The following is a 16,775-nucleotide window of genomic DNA, read 5'->3' as shown; positions in this document are numbered from 1 at the left end:
TGCATTCTGTTTAATCACTGGACTCCAGTCCTTAAAATATATGCCTCAGGCAGTATGCCAATTGATTGCTATGTACCACCCTCCCTGATTCTGCTGTGTCAAATGTCAGTCTCCATTCAGATCACAACAGAAGCTTGGCGGACCTGGAATACTGTCTCATCTGGCCCCCACACCATTCGGTGCCAGAGACATGGCCAAAGGCCTCCTTAGGCAGTGAGGCTTTGCTGCAGAGAGGCAGGAAACGGGTGCAAAGGCATCCAGCGCCAGTATATGCCAGGCCAAGGTTTCCCTCAGCCTCTTGTCACAGAATGGAGGGGGTGGGGAAGAGAGAAAAGATCCCAGCTTCCTCCCTTTATTCCTTTTGGCATAGTTAAATGGAGGCCAATGCAGCAAATCACAGTTTTAAGTGCCAAGAGAACTCTTCAACTGTGTGTGGGAGTCTGAGCAATATTGAATTTTCCAATAAAATAATTAACAGCCTGCCTGAGGGCAACCACAGAAAATACAGTCTCCTCCTCTTCTGTCCCCTATTTTCCGTCTTCATGTGATCTCCAGAGGAATCTTTTTGTTCTTAGATTTAATGAAAAGGATTTTTCTCAGTATCCCAGGGACGAGTGAGCTGGCTGAGTAGCTGTTGCCCGAGACCCCCACACATGACAGCTGGAACCTTACTACAGCCGCCTTTTGTTGGCAATCTGGCAAGCAATCGGGATGCCTCTCATTAAAGTGGCACAGGTAATTGGCTTGGCTGCTCACAGAGCAACTACAAACAGTTATTGCCTTTCCTAGATTATTTGACCCAAGGCATTTAAAAGCGGGAGATGTGTCTGCCTAATCAGAATGGCATCACAGCACTGCAGCAAGGGCCCATTTCTCACTGAGGTAGAAAATCTGTGCCTGAGCGGAACCACTTCAGACTGCAGATGGGAACTCGCAGGACTGAAGGCTCCACCTTACAAAACACAAATCATATAGAAAACGGTAGTATGTCAGAGGAAAGGTTTCTAGCTGAGTTTTCCCTTTGGCATACTAGTTTTCTAGGGGCAGAGAATTGTGTACAGTCTGTGGTGGTTTATCACCTCACCAAAAATTAGCCCAGTATTCTGGGCTAAGCACAGAATTACAGTGCTACCTCAGGTTAAGAACTTAATTCGTTCCAGAGGCCCATTCTTAACCTGAAACTGTTCTTAACCTGAGGGACCACTTTAGCTAATGGGGCCTCCCGCTGCCGCCGCCCAATTTCTGTTCTCATCCTGAGGTAAAGTTCTTAACCCGAGGTACTATTTCTGGGTTAGCGGAGTCTGTAACCTGAGATACCACAGTATAGGTCATTTTTAGCCTAGTCTGCTGGCACAAGGGGGAGGGGAATTGTTTTCAGCCTGAGAGCTGCATTGCCTCATTGCAATCCCGCTGGAGGCTGCAGGCTGTTAGTGGCTGCAGAGAAAAGGTAACCACAGTCACTCCACACTCTCACATATCCATGTACGCACCAAGCACTCAAGCCAGCCCCCTGTCCAGCATGCACTCAGGGGTATCATTGGAGTGAGAGCTGGACTGGCGCTCTGCCCTTGGTGACCCCAGTGTCAGGGTCAAGGAGGGCTACTTTTGGCTCAGTTCTATTAACTTTAGTCCTAGGAACACATTATTCACACCCTTGACACCAAGTCTTCTTTAACAACCACACACTGAGCACACTTGTCTCTCTTCCAAAAGGCCACCACACATCCTCTGTCTTATGAAATTGGGATATTTGCTTGTGTGGGTGTACCAGTTGTGTAGCCCCAACATAGGAGGAGGAACTTGCATGTTGACCTTTCAATACAGACAGCCACACACAGTGTGTGGTTGATAAAAATAGAAGTTCTGACATCAGGGGCAGGGCTGAAAGTGCAGCCCTGCTCTGCTTTGTACTCTTTATGCCCTACACATAAGTAATGCTTCCCTGGGGCTCCGCTAAAGATTCAACCAGTCCCTCTTGGTATATTAAAAGGTAAAGGTAAAGGTACCCCTGCCCGAACGGGCCAGTCTTGACAGACTCTGGGGTTTGTGCGCCCATCTCACATCTATTGGCCGGGGGCCAGCGCTGTCCGCAGACACTTCCGGGTCACGTGGCCAGCGTGACAACGCTGCTCTGGCGAGCCAGAGCCGCACACGGAACGCCGTTTACCTTCCCGCTGGTAAGCGGTACCTATTTATCTACTTGCACCCGGGGGTGCTTTCGAACTGCTAGGTGGGCAGGCGCTGGGACCGAGCAACGGGAGCGCACCCCGCCGCGGGGATTCGAACCGCCGACCTTTCGATCGGCAAGCCCTAGGCGCTGAGGCTTTAGCCCACAGCGCCACCCGCGTCCCGTTTCTTGGTATATTACCAGATGCTTAATTAATCCCAGCTTTTTCTTGATGTACCTTGAGCTTGAGCATTGTTTTGACATACAGTGGTACCTCCGATTAAGAACTTAATTTGTTCCAGAGGTCCATTCTTAACCCGAAACCCTTCTTAACCTTTTGCTCATGGGGCCTCCTGCTGCTGCCGCGCTGCCACTGTGCAACTTGTGCTCGCATCTTGGGGCAAAGTTCGCAACTAGGGGCATCTACTTCTGGGTTAATGGAGCTTGTTACCCGAAGCGTTCATAAGGAGGATGGTACAAAACCCAAGGTTCCACTGTACAGCAATGAGATTGTGTATATGGTTTCAGGGTGTGTTTTTGTTTTGTTTTGTTTGTTTGTTTGTTTGTTTGTTTGTTTGCATTAAACTGCCTTGAAAATGCATCCTTTGCCTTAATTTCTTGAAATGAGGACATTTCATGGGCAAAATGAGAAATGTGGTGAAAGTTGGGATTACTCCTGGCCAAAAGTTTCAGGCAAAAAGAAAAATTCTGCATAACAGGGCCTACACATAGGGCAACAACAATACTCTGTGATCAACTCATGTATGGTGTGAAAATCTGGGCCAGTGACTGATGCATTGAAAAGCAACCACACACAGAAATATTGTTATAGATTTTGGGGGACCCCCTGTTGTAAATAAAAATCTGCCCTTTTTCCCTTATGGGGTATCCAAGAGCCCATATAGAGTCCTTACGTAGGTTCCCTATTGGTAGGAGAAAATAACAGAGGCCAACCAGAGAATATTGAGAAGCAAAGCAGCTAGTAAGCTGGATCTTTATTAATCTGTTGCAACAGGGTGCTCCCCTCACACGCAGGAGAGGAAGAGGACCCCCCAAAATGCCGTGCAAGGGCTTATAAAGACTTTTGAAATTCCCATCCTCTAGATCAAGACCACCCCCAGAAACATTATGCATACATCACAGAAGGGGTGTAACCTAAGACCACCCCTCAGATACATCCCAGAAAAGGCGGTCTAAAACAGAACATTTGCATGTTGTTTTTCTCCTGTTGCAGTTTATCTCCTGTCTTGCAAGTTACTTGATTGGATTGCCTGGGGAGCCTGGCCATTCTTTTGCAGTGGTAAAATACTTATTTCCTGGGCCAGGTCACAGGCTCATACCCTATTCATATCTTAAATGTGCCCTTAAGACAGGATTTGTGAGGAAAGAGACAATGGGGAGACTTTTCCAGTTTGACCTTGCAGAGAAAACATTTGGTCAGTTTAGGAATCAAAATGGTTCCAGGTTGGTCTTCCTGTGCTGACCTATGCATGTGCGGTTATGAACATTACCATATATCTAAGACCATAAAACTCCTATCACACCCCCTAAACATGATAAATTAATAAATGGTAGGATTTTGATTAATTGGGGTATGGATGACAGTACAAGCTGCAGAGCTGTGCCAGACAAGGAATCCCTGGGCTGGCTTATGCAAACCAGCCTGGCTGGCCTAGTGAAGAGTAAATCCATTAACACGACAAAAGGTGTTGATGGGTCATCTGAGAGGAATTATTTGGCTTGGGGAGACAGATGTTGCCAAGGTGATGGGGGGGTGTTTGAGGTGACAAGAAAAGATTTTTTTTTAGCAAGGTGTGCTGGGAAGAAGAAGGGGGAGAAGGAAGACTGGGACCCATCTTGGGAGGCTGGCTGAAGGCTGGCTTGGAGAGAGGTCTTGGATCCCAGGGCTGCCCTTCTGTGAGGGACAAGCCCCTCTTGAAATGACCATGTTGTGCGATCTTGACTCACTCCATGGAGGCTGAAGGTGGAAATAGGTGAATAAACCATATTTCTTAAAGCTACAACAGTCTCTGCTGTGTCTCAATTCTCCAAAGGAATACCGACTGTGGGTGACTGCTTGGAAGCCCATGGGCTCTTGCCACCACTTGGCAGAGAGAGGGGGAGGCATGCAAAATTTGTAACAATAGGCAGAAGACAGAGTGCTGAGCAATGTGGTTGCTGCCACTTGGACAGGAACTGATGGATATGTGCAAAGCAGCCCAGAAAGATGGTTTGACAGTTACCCAGGGATGTCTTACTCACACAGTTTTATTGTGGGTGGGCTGTAAAAGCCAATACAAATGGGAACAAAATTTATTGTGCTGCTTATAAGCAAAGCAGAAGGCATCGTTTTAATGTGAACAATATCTAGCAGCCATCCATTATCTTGGCTGACAGCAATCTAAATTGCATTGAGGTAGTTAAAACTGGCAACTTCAGACTTGGGGCCTGCTGTAGGGGTTTCTTTTTCTTTTTCTTTATTTTAAAAAACCTGGGCTCTTGTAGAAGTGCACTAATAAAGCCCATGGTGATCATAAAGTTAATGAGATGAAAGAAATGGGTTTCCAATGCTATAAAATGTAAATGCCTCTGGCGTGGAAAGCAGACCACAGTCAGCCCACCCCATTCACAAAAGTACATGGGAGAGGCACACAGAGGCCAGTGAGTATGACCAAGCTAAACACAGCTTTGGATCTGCTTCCCCATTAAACAGACTGGCACCTCTAATTTAGGCTCATCTACAATTTAGACAGAGCAGATGGGAACTATTTGCCTGTAATAGTTTCCATTTACAGGTGAGCATTTTGAGCAGAAAATAGAGGGGGCTAAGTGTGAAATCCATCATCATTTCCTTTGCCTTTGGTCCAGAAAAGCAAGAAGAGAAATGTAAACAACTCTCCCGAGTGTAAATACATTTCCAAAATGTAAATGAGAAAGGGATTGGACTTCTGCAACTGCTTCAGGGACAGGGCTCATCTTCTCAGAAAGTAGTCTCAAATGGGAAGGGTTTTTTCAAACATATGGCTATGGGGTGAACCTATGAATCTCTGTGTAATCACACTGCAGAAGACAGAATATGGCTTCTAACAATGAGTTTGTACTCCCAAAATTTTATTCGTTTCTTTGCCTTTCGTTTCTCTTTGTGCCATATTAGATATGCCAAAACAACAGCACAATCGTCCAGTATGGATACTCCTGGAGCGGCTGAAATGGCACTTGCAGGGTCTGGACCTGCAAGTTAGTCTTTCACCTGCCTCCCCATGAGTCACACTTTTGGTCCCTCCTGCTCACTGTGATTGGTGGGCACCAGCCAGGGCCACAGTTGCCACCCTCCAGCTACTTACCCATCTCCATTGAGAGATGAATATCACCCACGATCTGATTGGCCCTTAGATTAGGCCAGGGAAAGAGGGAGTCAGTAGGGTGTCGATTTAAATCGCTGGAGAACAGCAGTTAAATGATCCGCCAGGTTTCGGTCTGTGCCCCTAGTCATAAATAAAATAGCATTGCCCAAACTCCTACTTTTGATTCCCCTTGTATTTGTTGTGGTATTAACGGAGGCACAGTGCAATTGTGCATACGTGAGTCTGAGATTAGCATAGTATGCATGTATATAAACATCTGGGCCATTGTTTTTAGTAAGACTTTTATGAGCGTGAGAGACAAATTCCTGCTGACTTAGAAGTGGTTTGGTTTTTGATATTTTCTCATAAATAAACGGAGTCGGGGGAGGTGAAAGATAATAAGCAGATTAGAGAAATCTCTTTTATAAAATAAAAATCCATAATAAATCTTGTTTGGAGTATGAATAAATCATTTCTGCCATACATATTTCATTGTTCTCAAATAACAAGCGCAGGACTCAAGGAAGGAAGGAGGCACTTTCAGGGAGTATATCCCCCCCCCCCGCTTGCAGCTCTAAAGAGATTTTGGGAGAGCTGTGCCCTTTTCCATCACCAGAGAGTTTGACCCCACCTCTCTCACTCTAGTAGGCAAGCACTTCTATAGGATTGCAATCACTGGAAATTGCCAGTATGTGTCATGTTCATTATTAGATGTTCTCCTCCTAAAACCATTTGGAGAAAAGAAACTTTATTCACATAATATACAGAGAGAATTTGGAAGCTAGACTTCTCCTATACTTTAAATCATAATTCTGCAACTGAAAGCTGAGATTCTGCAACTAGAATGAATGGCAAAAGTGGGATGTACTTCCTGCTCTCTTTTCCTCTCTCCTGCCAACTTGAGTGAAAATTACCAGTAAAATCTGCAGAATATATAGATTGCTGAGGCCTGGAAGAATAGATAGGAAGGCAGTAGAGGGCGCAAACAGAGAGTTTGACAGTCTGCAACTTGTACACAGAGAAAATGATTAAGAGGGGAGGAAGGTCTGAAAGAAGCCCTACCCTAAGCATTGGTTTTTGTGCTTTTCCATGCGATTTTCCTCTGCTTGGTTTGTTTGCTCTACAACGATAGGACCTAGAAATCTGTTTTTTTATATTTTAAAAAATGGTAAGATGTCCCATGAATGCTGTGGATTGACTTCACATTCATGATCATCCTGCAGCTCCTTCAGTTCCACTCTCACCAGCCATGCCGTTAAGAACTGGTCCAGGATCACAGTAAAGATGCTGGCCATAGACATTTGAAAGAAAAGTTCAGAAACTGCACCCCTCCAACACACATTGGGTCATACTCAACTAATTTGTTGTTCCAGCAGAAACCAGTACAATGAGTCTTGCTAGTGCAATAGCCTCCCCCCCCTCCTGGCTTGTGACCTCTGCACCCTCCCAGAACAGTGGGGGGGGGGAGAGATTTCTTCTTCTTCTTCTTCTTCTTCTTCTTCCTCCTCCTCCTCCTCCTCCTCCTCCTCCTCTTTCTTGAATTTGTATATTGTTCTTCATCCATAGTTCTCAGGATGGTTCACAAACTAAAATTACAAAATAAAAACCACAAAATACATAATGGGGGGAAAACAGCAAACCAATACTCTCCCCTCCCACATCACACTTAAAAGAGCATTTGATGTTAATCAGCCAAAGGGCTGATTGAAGAGGAACATTTTCACCAGGCGCCTAAAGGTGTCTAATGAAGGTGCCAGCCGAAGCTCCCAAGGGAGAGCATTTCACAAATGGGGAGCCACTGCAGAAAAGGTCCCTTTACGTGTTGCCACCCTCAAGACCTCTCATGGAGGAGGCACACAAAGAAGGGACTCAGAGGATTATCTCCGGGGCCAGAGATTGTCCCATTTGGCCAGCATAAATGCTTGTGCTAGTGGGAAAATCACCTTAGTGTGACATCAAACACCATCATTTTTCACTGACAAAGTGATGGGAAATGTTGTGGCCTCTGTAATGTCCCACTTCCTGCTTGCCAGCATTTCATGATAGCCTTGTCCATAAGAAAAAACCAGGAACCCATAGTTCTAGACCTGCTCCTCTTCATTTTGTTTTCTGCTGCACCACTCTTTCGCCATACTCTGTATGCAATCAAGGAAGGCGTACATCATGGGTAGGCAAACTAAGGCCCAGGGGCCAGATCCGGCCCAATCGCCTTCTAAATCCGGCCCGTGGACAGTCCGGGAATCAGCGTGTTTTTACATGAGTAGAATGTGTCCTTTTATTTAAAATGCATCTCTGGGTTATTTGTGGGGCTTGCCTGGTGTTTTTACATGAGTAGAATGTGTGCTTATTTAAAATGCATCTCTGGGTTATTTGTGGGGCATAGGAATTCGTTCATTTTTTCTGTTCAAAATATAGTCTGGCCCACCTCATAGTCTGAGGGACAGTGGCCCAGCCCACGGCTGAAAAAGGTTGCTGACCCCTGGAGTACATGCTCCATTAGCAGCTATGGAAATGTGGCTGTGATGAAGCATCCTCTTTTCTCATTCATGGTCTGGGGTCTACTTAGATGCCAGCTCAGCAGTCTATTTTCTGATTTTCTACTGTTTGTCAACACAGTAGATTGTTTATATTGGTACATGGAACCTTTCCGCTGTTTCCTGCTTCCATGGATCATGAGTAAAGTAGCTAGAGTATTAGGTTTAGAAGGAGATGTTTGCACTGTAATTATGACCAATGCTTTTTTTCTAGAAAAATAGATGCCGGTACTCACCGTGAAGTTGTTACAGTATGTGCCACACTTTTTAGCAACAACAAAAAGAGGTGCCAGTGTCCTTGAGTATCCCCTTAAAAAAAGCCCTGATTTTGACCTTCATCTTAACAGATTGTGACCGCATTGCCCAACCCAAAGACTGGTTCGCATTTAAGCTTTGCCCCTAAACAACACTCTGCTGTGAGAACAGTGGCGCTCAAGGCTGCCAAGCATTTACTGATCAGTTATTCTGCCTAGGACTGCTCATTAGGTAGAGTGAGGCAGCTGCCTCAGCTGGCACAGAGGTGTGTGTCATGTGCCCCGTGTGTTAATTGCTGCTCTGAGGTGTGGTGGAGGACTGTTGTCCTAGCACTGTCATTTTAGTAAGGTTGTGCTGCCACACTGAATGTCAATGGGTGGGGCATTTTGCCCTACTGCTGCCCTGACAGCAAGGCACAAACAAAGGGGCAGGGGTCCAATTCAGTGGGCTCAATACCGCCCAAGTAAGGCACTTGTAAATTTCACTGGTTTCAATGGAAGAGAATTAAGCATGGGCTTAACTATTGCGCTCTGTCATCAGTGGGGCTTATAAGTGAACCACTTTTGGCTGAATTGTACCCAGCATAAAGACATCCATATTCCCCAATCTGCTTCACTGTTTAATGTATTTATGTGTGTACATTTCCAGGTCCAAACTGCTTTGCAGGAACCACCATCATTCCGGCTGGCATCGAAGTGAAAGTGGATGAGTGCAACATCTGTCACTGCCACAACGGGGACTGGTGGAAGCCTGCTCAGTGTTCCAAACGTGAATGCCAAGGCAAGCTGACTGCATAGGGCAAAATCCCAAGCAACAAGGAGTGTGTGTCCAATGTAACGGCTTCTACACTGCACATGTTAAATCTGCCAGCTGCAATAGGGTCACCAGCAAAACCTTTAAGGGTTTAACAAAAGTGAATATTTTACTAATGGGCAAGTTTTCTCCCTATATAGATATTTAACCTACCACGGCAAGCAGCACAGATTGATGGCTAGCAAAAGGACATCCTACAGAGGTTCTTCCTCCAACCTGCCAACTGAGTTAGAGCTCATTTTAGCTCTTCACATCTGTGACATCAATATCATTCATGGTTTTGTGAGCTTCAACGTCTTCTTTTCCCCCCTCGGAGCCAGGGTAGTTGGAACACGCAAGTTAAATGAGGATGGTTCAGGAATGAAATGCACTTTTTAAAACCAGTGGGAGAGAGGATGCAGGAAGAAGGAGGACCTTCAAGAATATAATGGATGCACAGATATACAGCAACCAGGCGCCCTAGGAGCCTTCTGTATATGTTATGCTTTCTCCACCACGTGGGGACAATTGAATTGAATAAATGTATACACCATAATGACAAAGGATACAGGCTAAAGTGTCAGGCAACCAGTATATAGGTAGATAACCTCAATGTCCTTGAAATAGTTTATGTGACTCAAGAAAGCCAGCACTAACTGACATCCCTCCATACACCTTAATGCCTCCCCTTATGTTGCATTCCTGTTTCTTCCCACTCCACTTATTTTGTTGTAGGCTCTGTGAGGGAGGAAAGGGGAGAAGGAACATTAGATTTCTGCATTGCCAACTTGCTCCCAGCCTCTATTTAACTATCCGAGAAGGGAAGAGGAAGCCCACCTGAGGCATGTAGCCAGACCCTACAGGTAGACTCCAGAAATAATGGCACCTTCTTTGCCCTCCCACACATACCAAGTAACATGATATTGAATGTTGCAATCAACAGGTTTTCTGGGATAATAAATGAAATGATGTTGTAATAAATAACAAGATGAAAGATGAAAAAATCTTTTTTAATAATTTCAGTGGCACCTTTAAGATCAACTAAATATAAGCTTTCAAGGTATGAGCTTTTGTGTGTAATACACACTTTGTCAGATACTCTGAAGCAGAGGTCGCTTCAACCTTATAACTGTTGATGACTGTTATGGCACTTGGTTCCACAGGGAAGGGCATGACAGATCAACATGACTATCCACCTGAATCTGTAATTATGGAAGGCACCACATTGAGCAGCATGAAATGGAAGTCCATCAACCTTATAAAAAAAATTTGCACAGGTACAGACTGATATTTTATTTCTAACTAAATGCAAAAATTTGGATATTATTCCTAAAGGTCTCAGAGCTTATATTTAGTTGATCTTAAAGGTGCCACTGGAATTATTAAAAAAGATTTTTTTATCTTTCATATTTATTATGACTATGACAGATCAACACGATCCTAAATTCCTAAAGCGTGGGACTTCAACAGGCTCACATAAGGGATTGTTTTGACCATCTGTGATGTCTGAAACCAAAGTAAACAATCCCATGTAATACAATGTTGATTTCCTCCAGAGCTAAAATTCCATTTTCTCTGCAGTTTTCCTGAGTTATATCTGTATTTACCTTGTTTCACTATCATCTAGGTTTTGCCTCCAAAGACTGGTCCTCTGTGTGCCATTTCCAGCATTCACTGAAGGTAATGGCAGTATTTTGAACTAATTCAGTAAGACCAGGTTTTGGCACACTGCTCTTCCTCAAGAGCAGATCTGAATAGGAAACAGCTCTGCTTGCTGGCATTTTCTTGTACAGCAGTAAAATATTTGATGGAGTAAACATGTTAGTGTCCAAAGCCTGTAATTGCCAAAGCCACTCTGGAAAGCCTAGTGGCAACAGCTAGCTTGCAGCATCATGGAACAGGTTGGAACCAGGTCCACAATTAACATATCCCACAGTTTTTCTTAAGAGTTTGGTGAGGTATGCCTCATGCTCCACAGAGAGAGATTTGTGTTCCTGGGAATGCCCTTGGTCTTCTTCTTGTCTCAGAGTAGGATCATCTTGCTAAGTGGGAAGGACGATTTTGCAACAGAAGGCAAGTATTTAGGGCCCAAGTTTGTGGAGGACTAGTAGTAGGCCCGCAGCAAATATTTGTAGAGATGGAGGGGATATTAGTTGTGTTTTCCTAAAAATCAATTGATTGTGGGTTGGATTGCTTTGTTGGGAACTAGATCCAGCTTAAAATACAACCTTTACACCTTGCTTCAACAAACCATAGCTGCCATTGTCTTGCCTCCAACCCCATTAAGCCATGGTAAGGGATGGTGGAGAAAGCCAATTCCGTCTGAATTTAGAGAGGAACCTTCTTAATTGGCACTTTCTGAAACTATTCAAAGGATGGTTACCCTCTGAAATCCACATATCTCCAAATTTTGCAGTGCAGTTCTCCAGCTATGTAATGCATCTGAAAACACATATATTAGTGAAAATAGCATACATAAATGAATCCCATTATTTTTCAACAATGTGCATATTGGGCAAAATTGCATATAAATGTGTGTATTATGAGAAATTTGCATTAAAATGCTGGTGAATTTTCATGAAGACTTTAAAAAGATTCAGAAATTAATGTGGAAGTGTGGAGAATGGAAAAATGAGAGAAACCAAAATTGACAGATCCAACCATTCCTCACCATGACTGCCAGACCATTCATGATTTCTCTCCCTCATCTGTCTCTCACACATACGCACACAACATGCAATAAGCACCTTGATTTCAGTTCCTAGCCACCTGGTCTTTTCTTTCAATTGGGGCTACACCATTCCAATGTTAGTGTTGTTATTAAGTTTTGAATGAGTCCAGTTCCACAGGCATTTCTCCCCTCCCCACAAGTCACATCCTTCTGTTTCTAACCAGGTCCATGCCCCTGGCCTCAGAGTGCTCAGCCGGCCAGGTGCCTCGCTTGGACTTACGCTGACATGCCAAGACAAGACTCCCACCCAGACAAGCTCTGCATGGGCCTGTTTCTAACTATACATTCGTTGGTTGGTTGGTTGGTTGACAGAAATTAGTTTGTAAGATTTGGCATGCAGGTCGGGAGTATGTAGGCAGCTGCTCACACATAAGCAAGCAATTTCCCCCCATTTTGGAGTGTGCGTCATGCATCACCCTGCAAGCAAGAATGCTGTTTCATCTTCAGAGCTCTCCCCCCTCCTTTCTAAGGGCACCCTCTTCTCAGTAATTTTTTCATTGATTTCAGCTGCCCCCCCCAAGGTTTATCAAGTCATAGAAGGCGGCTTTTTGAACCTATGTGCTGTTAACTACAGCCACGTAATCATGGGTGCAGTAAAAAGATCACCAAACCAAACCTTTAACCTTAAAGTGGAGCCCTCCCTCTTCTAGCACACCAGACCCTGCAGTGCAGGAGGTCAGGGAAAGGGCGGTGCATCACAGCTTAGAATAGTGCAGATGCATTGCGTGCATGAGCTGATACTTCATTCAAAAGTCGTTTGAGACGTAGAGTTGAGAAAGTCTTCTACATTATCATCATCATCATCATCATTATCATCATTATACCGCCCTATACCTGGAGGTCTCAGGGCGGTTCACAGAATAAAATCAAAATATAAAACCACAAAATAAAAGGGTAGACCAAGGATAGCCAACATGGGGCTTGCTAAACGTTGGACTACAAATCCTATCAGCCGTAACTTAGGAGCATCTAAGGGGAACCATGTTGACCTCCCCTGGAGTAGACAATTATGGGCTAGAAGGGTCAACAGTCCCATTTGGCATAAGGCAATTTCATGTACTCATAGCACACCTAGCAGAGGGTGAAGTTGCCAAGTCTGAACAACAGAACAAGGTTCTGGCAGGTAACCCATATTTGGATCTCAAAAGCTAGCTCTTGCCAGGGTCCACCCTTAACCCAGCTGATTTGGTAACACTCTCCTCCCACCAAATTCTGCCCTGCCTATTCTGCTCATAGGAGAAATACATTTGAAATCATAAATGTATTTGGTTGCCCTAAATGTGTGTCTCACTGAGCAGTGCTGGTGATTAAAGCAAGCTATGATATATCCCACAGGAGAAGGCAAAACATGGAGAGAGAGAAAAAAGAATCCCAGCAAACAAAGGTAGTGTTGCTAGCAAAACTGACTGCAATGAAATGAACCAGGACAGAAGTTCTGCCAAAGCCAGCACAAAAGTCAGCATAAGACAGTTGGCAGCATGGGATAGGATCGCCCAGGGCCCACCCAAGATATTTGGCTGCCTAAAGCAGTTTAAAATCAGCACTTTAAAGAATCATATTGGACACCAATTCCTGACTTCATATATTTCCTCCGCTCTTTAGAGGTGTGCCTGAGACAGGTCACTTCATCCTGCCAAGGCAGGCTCACTTAGGAGGCAGGGTGACGCAGCTGCCTTGGGTGGCAGAAGGCCCAGAGGCAGCACCCCAGCAGATGCCCTGCTCCCCACTGCTGCCATTGCTAGCAGAGAAGCGGTGCCAGTTTCTGGCACGAGCTCATGAAATATCACTGAAGTCTCGCAAGAACTCATGGAGCACATGAGATCTTGCCAGAACCCACTGTTGCCATTGCTGCTTCACAACCTGGGTAAGGGAGGCAGTGGGACAGCAGCGGGGTTTAAACCGAAATGCAGCTGCCCTTTGAAATTTGGACTTCTCTGAAATCTGCAATACAGTTTCTGCAGCCAAAGAATGTATAAACAAAAAATGTCTATTTTATTGAAAATAACCTGCAAAAATGCATTCTGTTAGGGGGAAATTACTTGCAAGATGCATTAAATGGCAAAGCTAGTTACAAATATGCATACGATGGGAGATGTGCATGTACATGTTTTTGGACATGTGTCTACACAGTTCCATGTGGACTTCAGAAAAGCATATATGCACAGAAACAGGGCAAGCCAAAATGAGAAACAGAGAGAAACCCAAACTGATGAATTTACCCATCTCAACTTTTCATATATTTCAGTAGCACTTACCTGGTGCTTTGTTCCATTACATTTAGAGGAAGTGAACCACCTGGGCAGGTTTTGTCCTGCAGAACCTTTTCCCATGGCAGAGAGCAAGGGGTTCTGGTGTGGGAAGGGCACTGCTAGGCAGGCAAAGAGGCAGACTTCAAGGTACCTTGAGGACAGCTCCCCTGGATGCTTGGCAAGTTTATTCCTCAGCCAGAGCCAGCGTTGGCCCTCATCATCCTGCATCATATCAGGCAGCCCTTCTCTAATACACCAATTTGCAGCAAAGTTGGCACTTTGCTGTTGTGGCCATTAATTCACAAATGCGCATTTGTAAATCATTCATGAGCTGCTTCCCTCCTCCCTCACCCCTCTTTGTGATTTATTCATGTCCACAAAGAGCAGAAAGAAACATTTCCACACTTGCCATTCACTGAGAAATGCCTTCTGTGGTTTGTTCATTCTCCCAACCCCAACCCCCCTTCTACACACAAGTGAGCTAAGACCAGTGTAGGCCTGAGCATTCTCATTCCCTGGAATAAAAAATAAATGACATACCTAGGCGTTTGAAACACTATGAAAACCTTAAGTGGAGCCATGAAGTATAGCGGCCCATCTATTATTAAGGAACTACCATGTCCTATTGAGGTTGCGGGGCGTGTGGGGGGGGAGAGAACTGAAAGAAAAAATGCAATTGGCTGGGATCCATCAAAGCACAGGCACACTAAGAGCTGTCCAAATAATTTACTGAGGCACAGAAGCTTGAACGCACCACAAAGCAAGTTTTAGAAAGCAGCTACTCTTGGAGCTGGAGAGTGCCAACTGCTACGCAGGACCACTGTGAGTAGCAGCAAAGAGCCTTTCCTGGAATTTGACCACTTCAGGGGTCACTGCAAAACACTACCGTTTTTTTCTCCAAGGAAAAGAGCACCCTCCTCATAATTGAAAATGGACCTGAATGTTCTTGTATGCCACCATTTCCCCTGTTTTGTGCCTCTCCGAGGGCTGCTCTACATATTTAAGAAAAAGCACAAGGCACACCACTTTAGAGGGCCAGGATAGATGCTTCCCTGCACCAGCAGAAAGCGAGCATGCCAGGGAGATGGGTTCTGTCCCAGCCATCACACTTTAGGCATGCAAGCAGGTTTTCGTATGTGGGAGGAAAACCTATAAACGTGCAGCTGCCATGATTCAGCCCCAGAAAGATTGGACTAGGTTCTTTTTCTGAATGGGTGGGTGGGTTTCTGCAACCACAGGAGCCATCTTAAGGTCTGCACCTTGTACACTTCCCTGATGAGACAATGTCTTTATATCCTGCACACCCTCTCTGAAGCATGATGAAGATAAGAGAGGCAGAGATGGAGATCATTAGTTTCCCCTCCTCATGGCCATTAAAATACATGGGTGGCTGGATAGCGTCAGTGGCAGTCAGGGCTCTTGCACTGTGCAGTTAAGGGCACACAGGTCATGTCCCATATGGTTTCTGGCTTCTGCACATGGGGAGGACTGCCAGATTGAGTAAAGCTGTGGAATCACTTCATTTGTCATACCTCAAACGACAACCTAGCTACACTTACACCACCCTGTTTGAATGACCGTGCATTCTTACCACAAATTCATACAGCTGCAAACATCTAGAAATCATCTAGACTGGCTTCCTGGCGCAGTGTGAACTTCAACCCACCAGAAATGGTGTTGCAATTTGCAGGGGCCGGCCATGCTTCTTAACCATTCCAACAAGTTAGGTTATTAATTTCATTTACATCCTGCCTTTCTGTACTGGAAATCAAGGTGGTCTCAGGCATTCTTCCATCCAGGCACTAAACAGACCCAGACCTGCTTAGCTCTAGCAATGATGCTCTACCCTGTGCCTTCAAACCATGCTCGCAAGTCTGCCCACCCAGAGTGACTCAGGGGAGTTATTCCCTGTCTGAAAATCACATGATTGGCAGATCCTGACCTCGATCCCTCTGCACATACTTTTCCATTAAGTCAAACAAATTCAAAGGTTACAAAGCATGTGTGTCAGTGTGCAAATGAATACCATGATATGGGAGTGATGGTGGGTGCTCTGGAGGAAGGCAGGGCTAAGCTTCTAGATCAGCCTTCACCAGCCTCATGGTCTCCAGGTATTTTGGACCAGAACTGCCATCAGCCCCTGTGCTGGGTGGGGCTGATGAGAATTGTAGTCCAAAACATCTGGAGGGCATCAGGTGGGCAAACAGTGCACACAAGCCAGACCATTAGGGCCAGATCATCAGCTAGGTGCCCCAGCCTCAGCCATGCCAAATCCCACTTGCAGAGACCAACCTGTGTACTCAAACAGTTGCTGAAAAGCAGGGGGTTGTTTAGTAAGACTTTTGCTAAGAGGGTGCCTGTCAGCAAGGAGCCAGATTTTTTTTACACCTTTAAACAATAGTGTGCCTGAAAACTAGTGAAAACAAAAACAAACACTCTACTGTAAAAAATGGGATTCTAGAATACAATATTGAAAAAAATATATTATTAAAAAATTATTTTGTTAAATATAAAGTGTGTTATCCAGCAAACAATGTCTCTGGTGTCTTTCATCATCTCCACACCTACCGGCTGATGCTTCCAATTCCTCATGATTTTCCGTGCTATTTTGTTTTAAAAAGATCACAACTTAATTGGCCATGAATAACTGGACGGGATGAAACAAGCTGAAACTTAAAACAAATAAAACAAACTTAATCTATA

At 44.8% G+C, this 16,775-nt stretch overlaps 1 protein-coding gene across 3 annotated transcripts in view; it reads left to right on the top strand.

The window, feature by feature from the left end:
• The window catches only part of VWC2L (von Willebrand factor C domain containing 2 like), a 120,497-nt gene extending 104,703 nt beyond the window's left edge, over window positions 1–15,794 (top strand). For all 3 annotated transcript variants that reach the window (XM_082228282.1, XM_082228281.1, XM_082228285.1), the window contains one exon: window positions 8,949–15,794. In XM_082228282.1, the coding sequence (XP_082084408.1) occupies window positions 8,949–9,097 (149 nt within the window). In that variant the 3' untranslated portion in view covers window positions 9,098–15,794. The remainder of the gene's footprint in view (window positions 1–8,948) is intronic.
• Window positions 15,795–16,775: the final 981 nt, after the last annotated feature.

This window comes from Podarcis vaucheri (assembly GCF_965113315.1).
Source record: "Podarcis vaucheri genome assembly, chromosome: 1".
Taxonomy (NCBI): domain Eukaryota; kingdom Metazoa; phylum Chordata; class Lepidosauria; order Squamata; family Lacertidae; genus Podarcis; species Podarcis vaucheri.
This window is presented reverse-complemented; position numbering and strand designations above follow the sequence as displayed.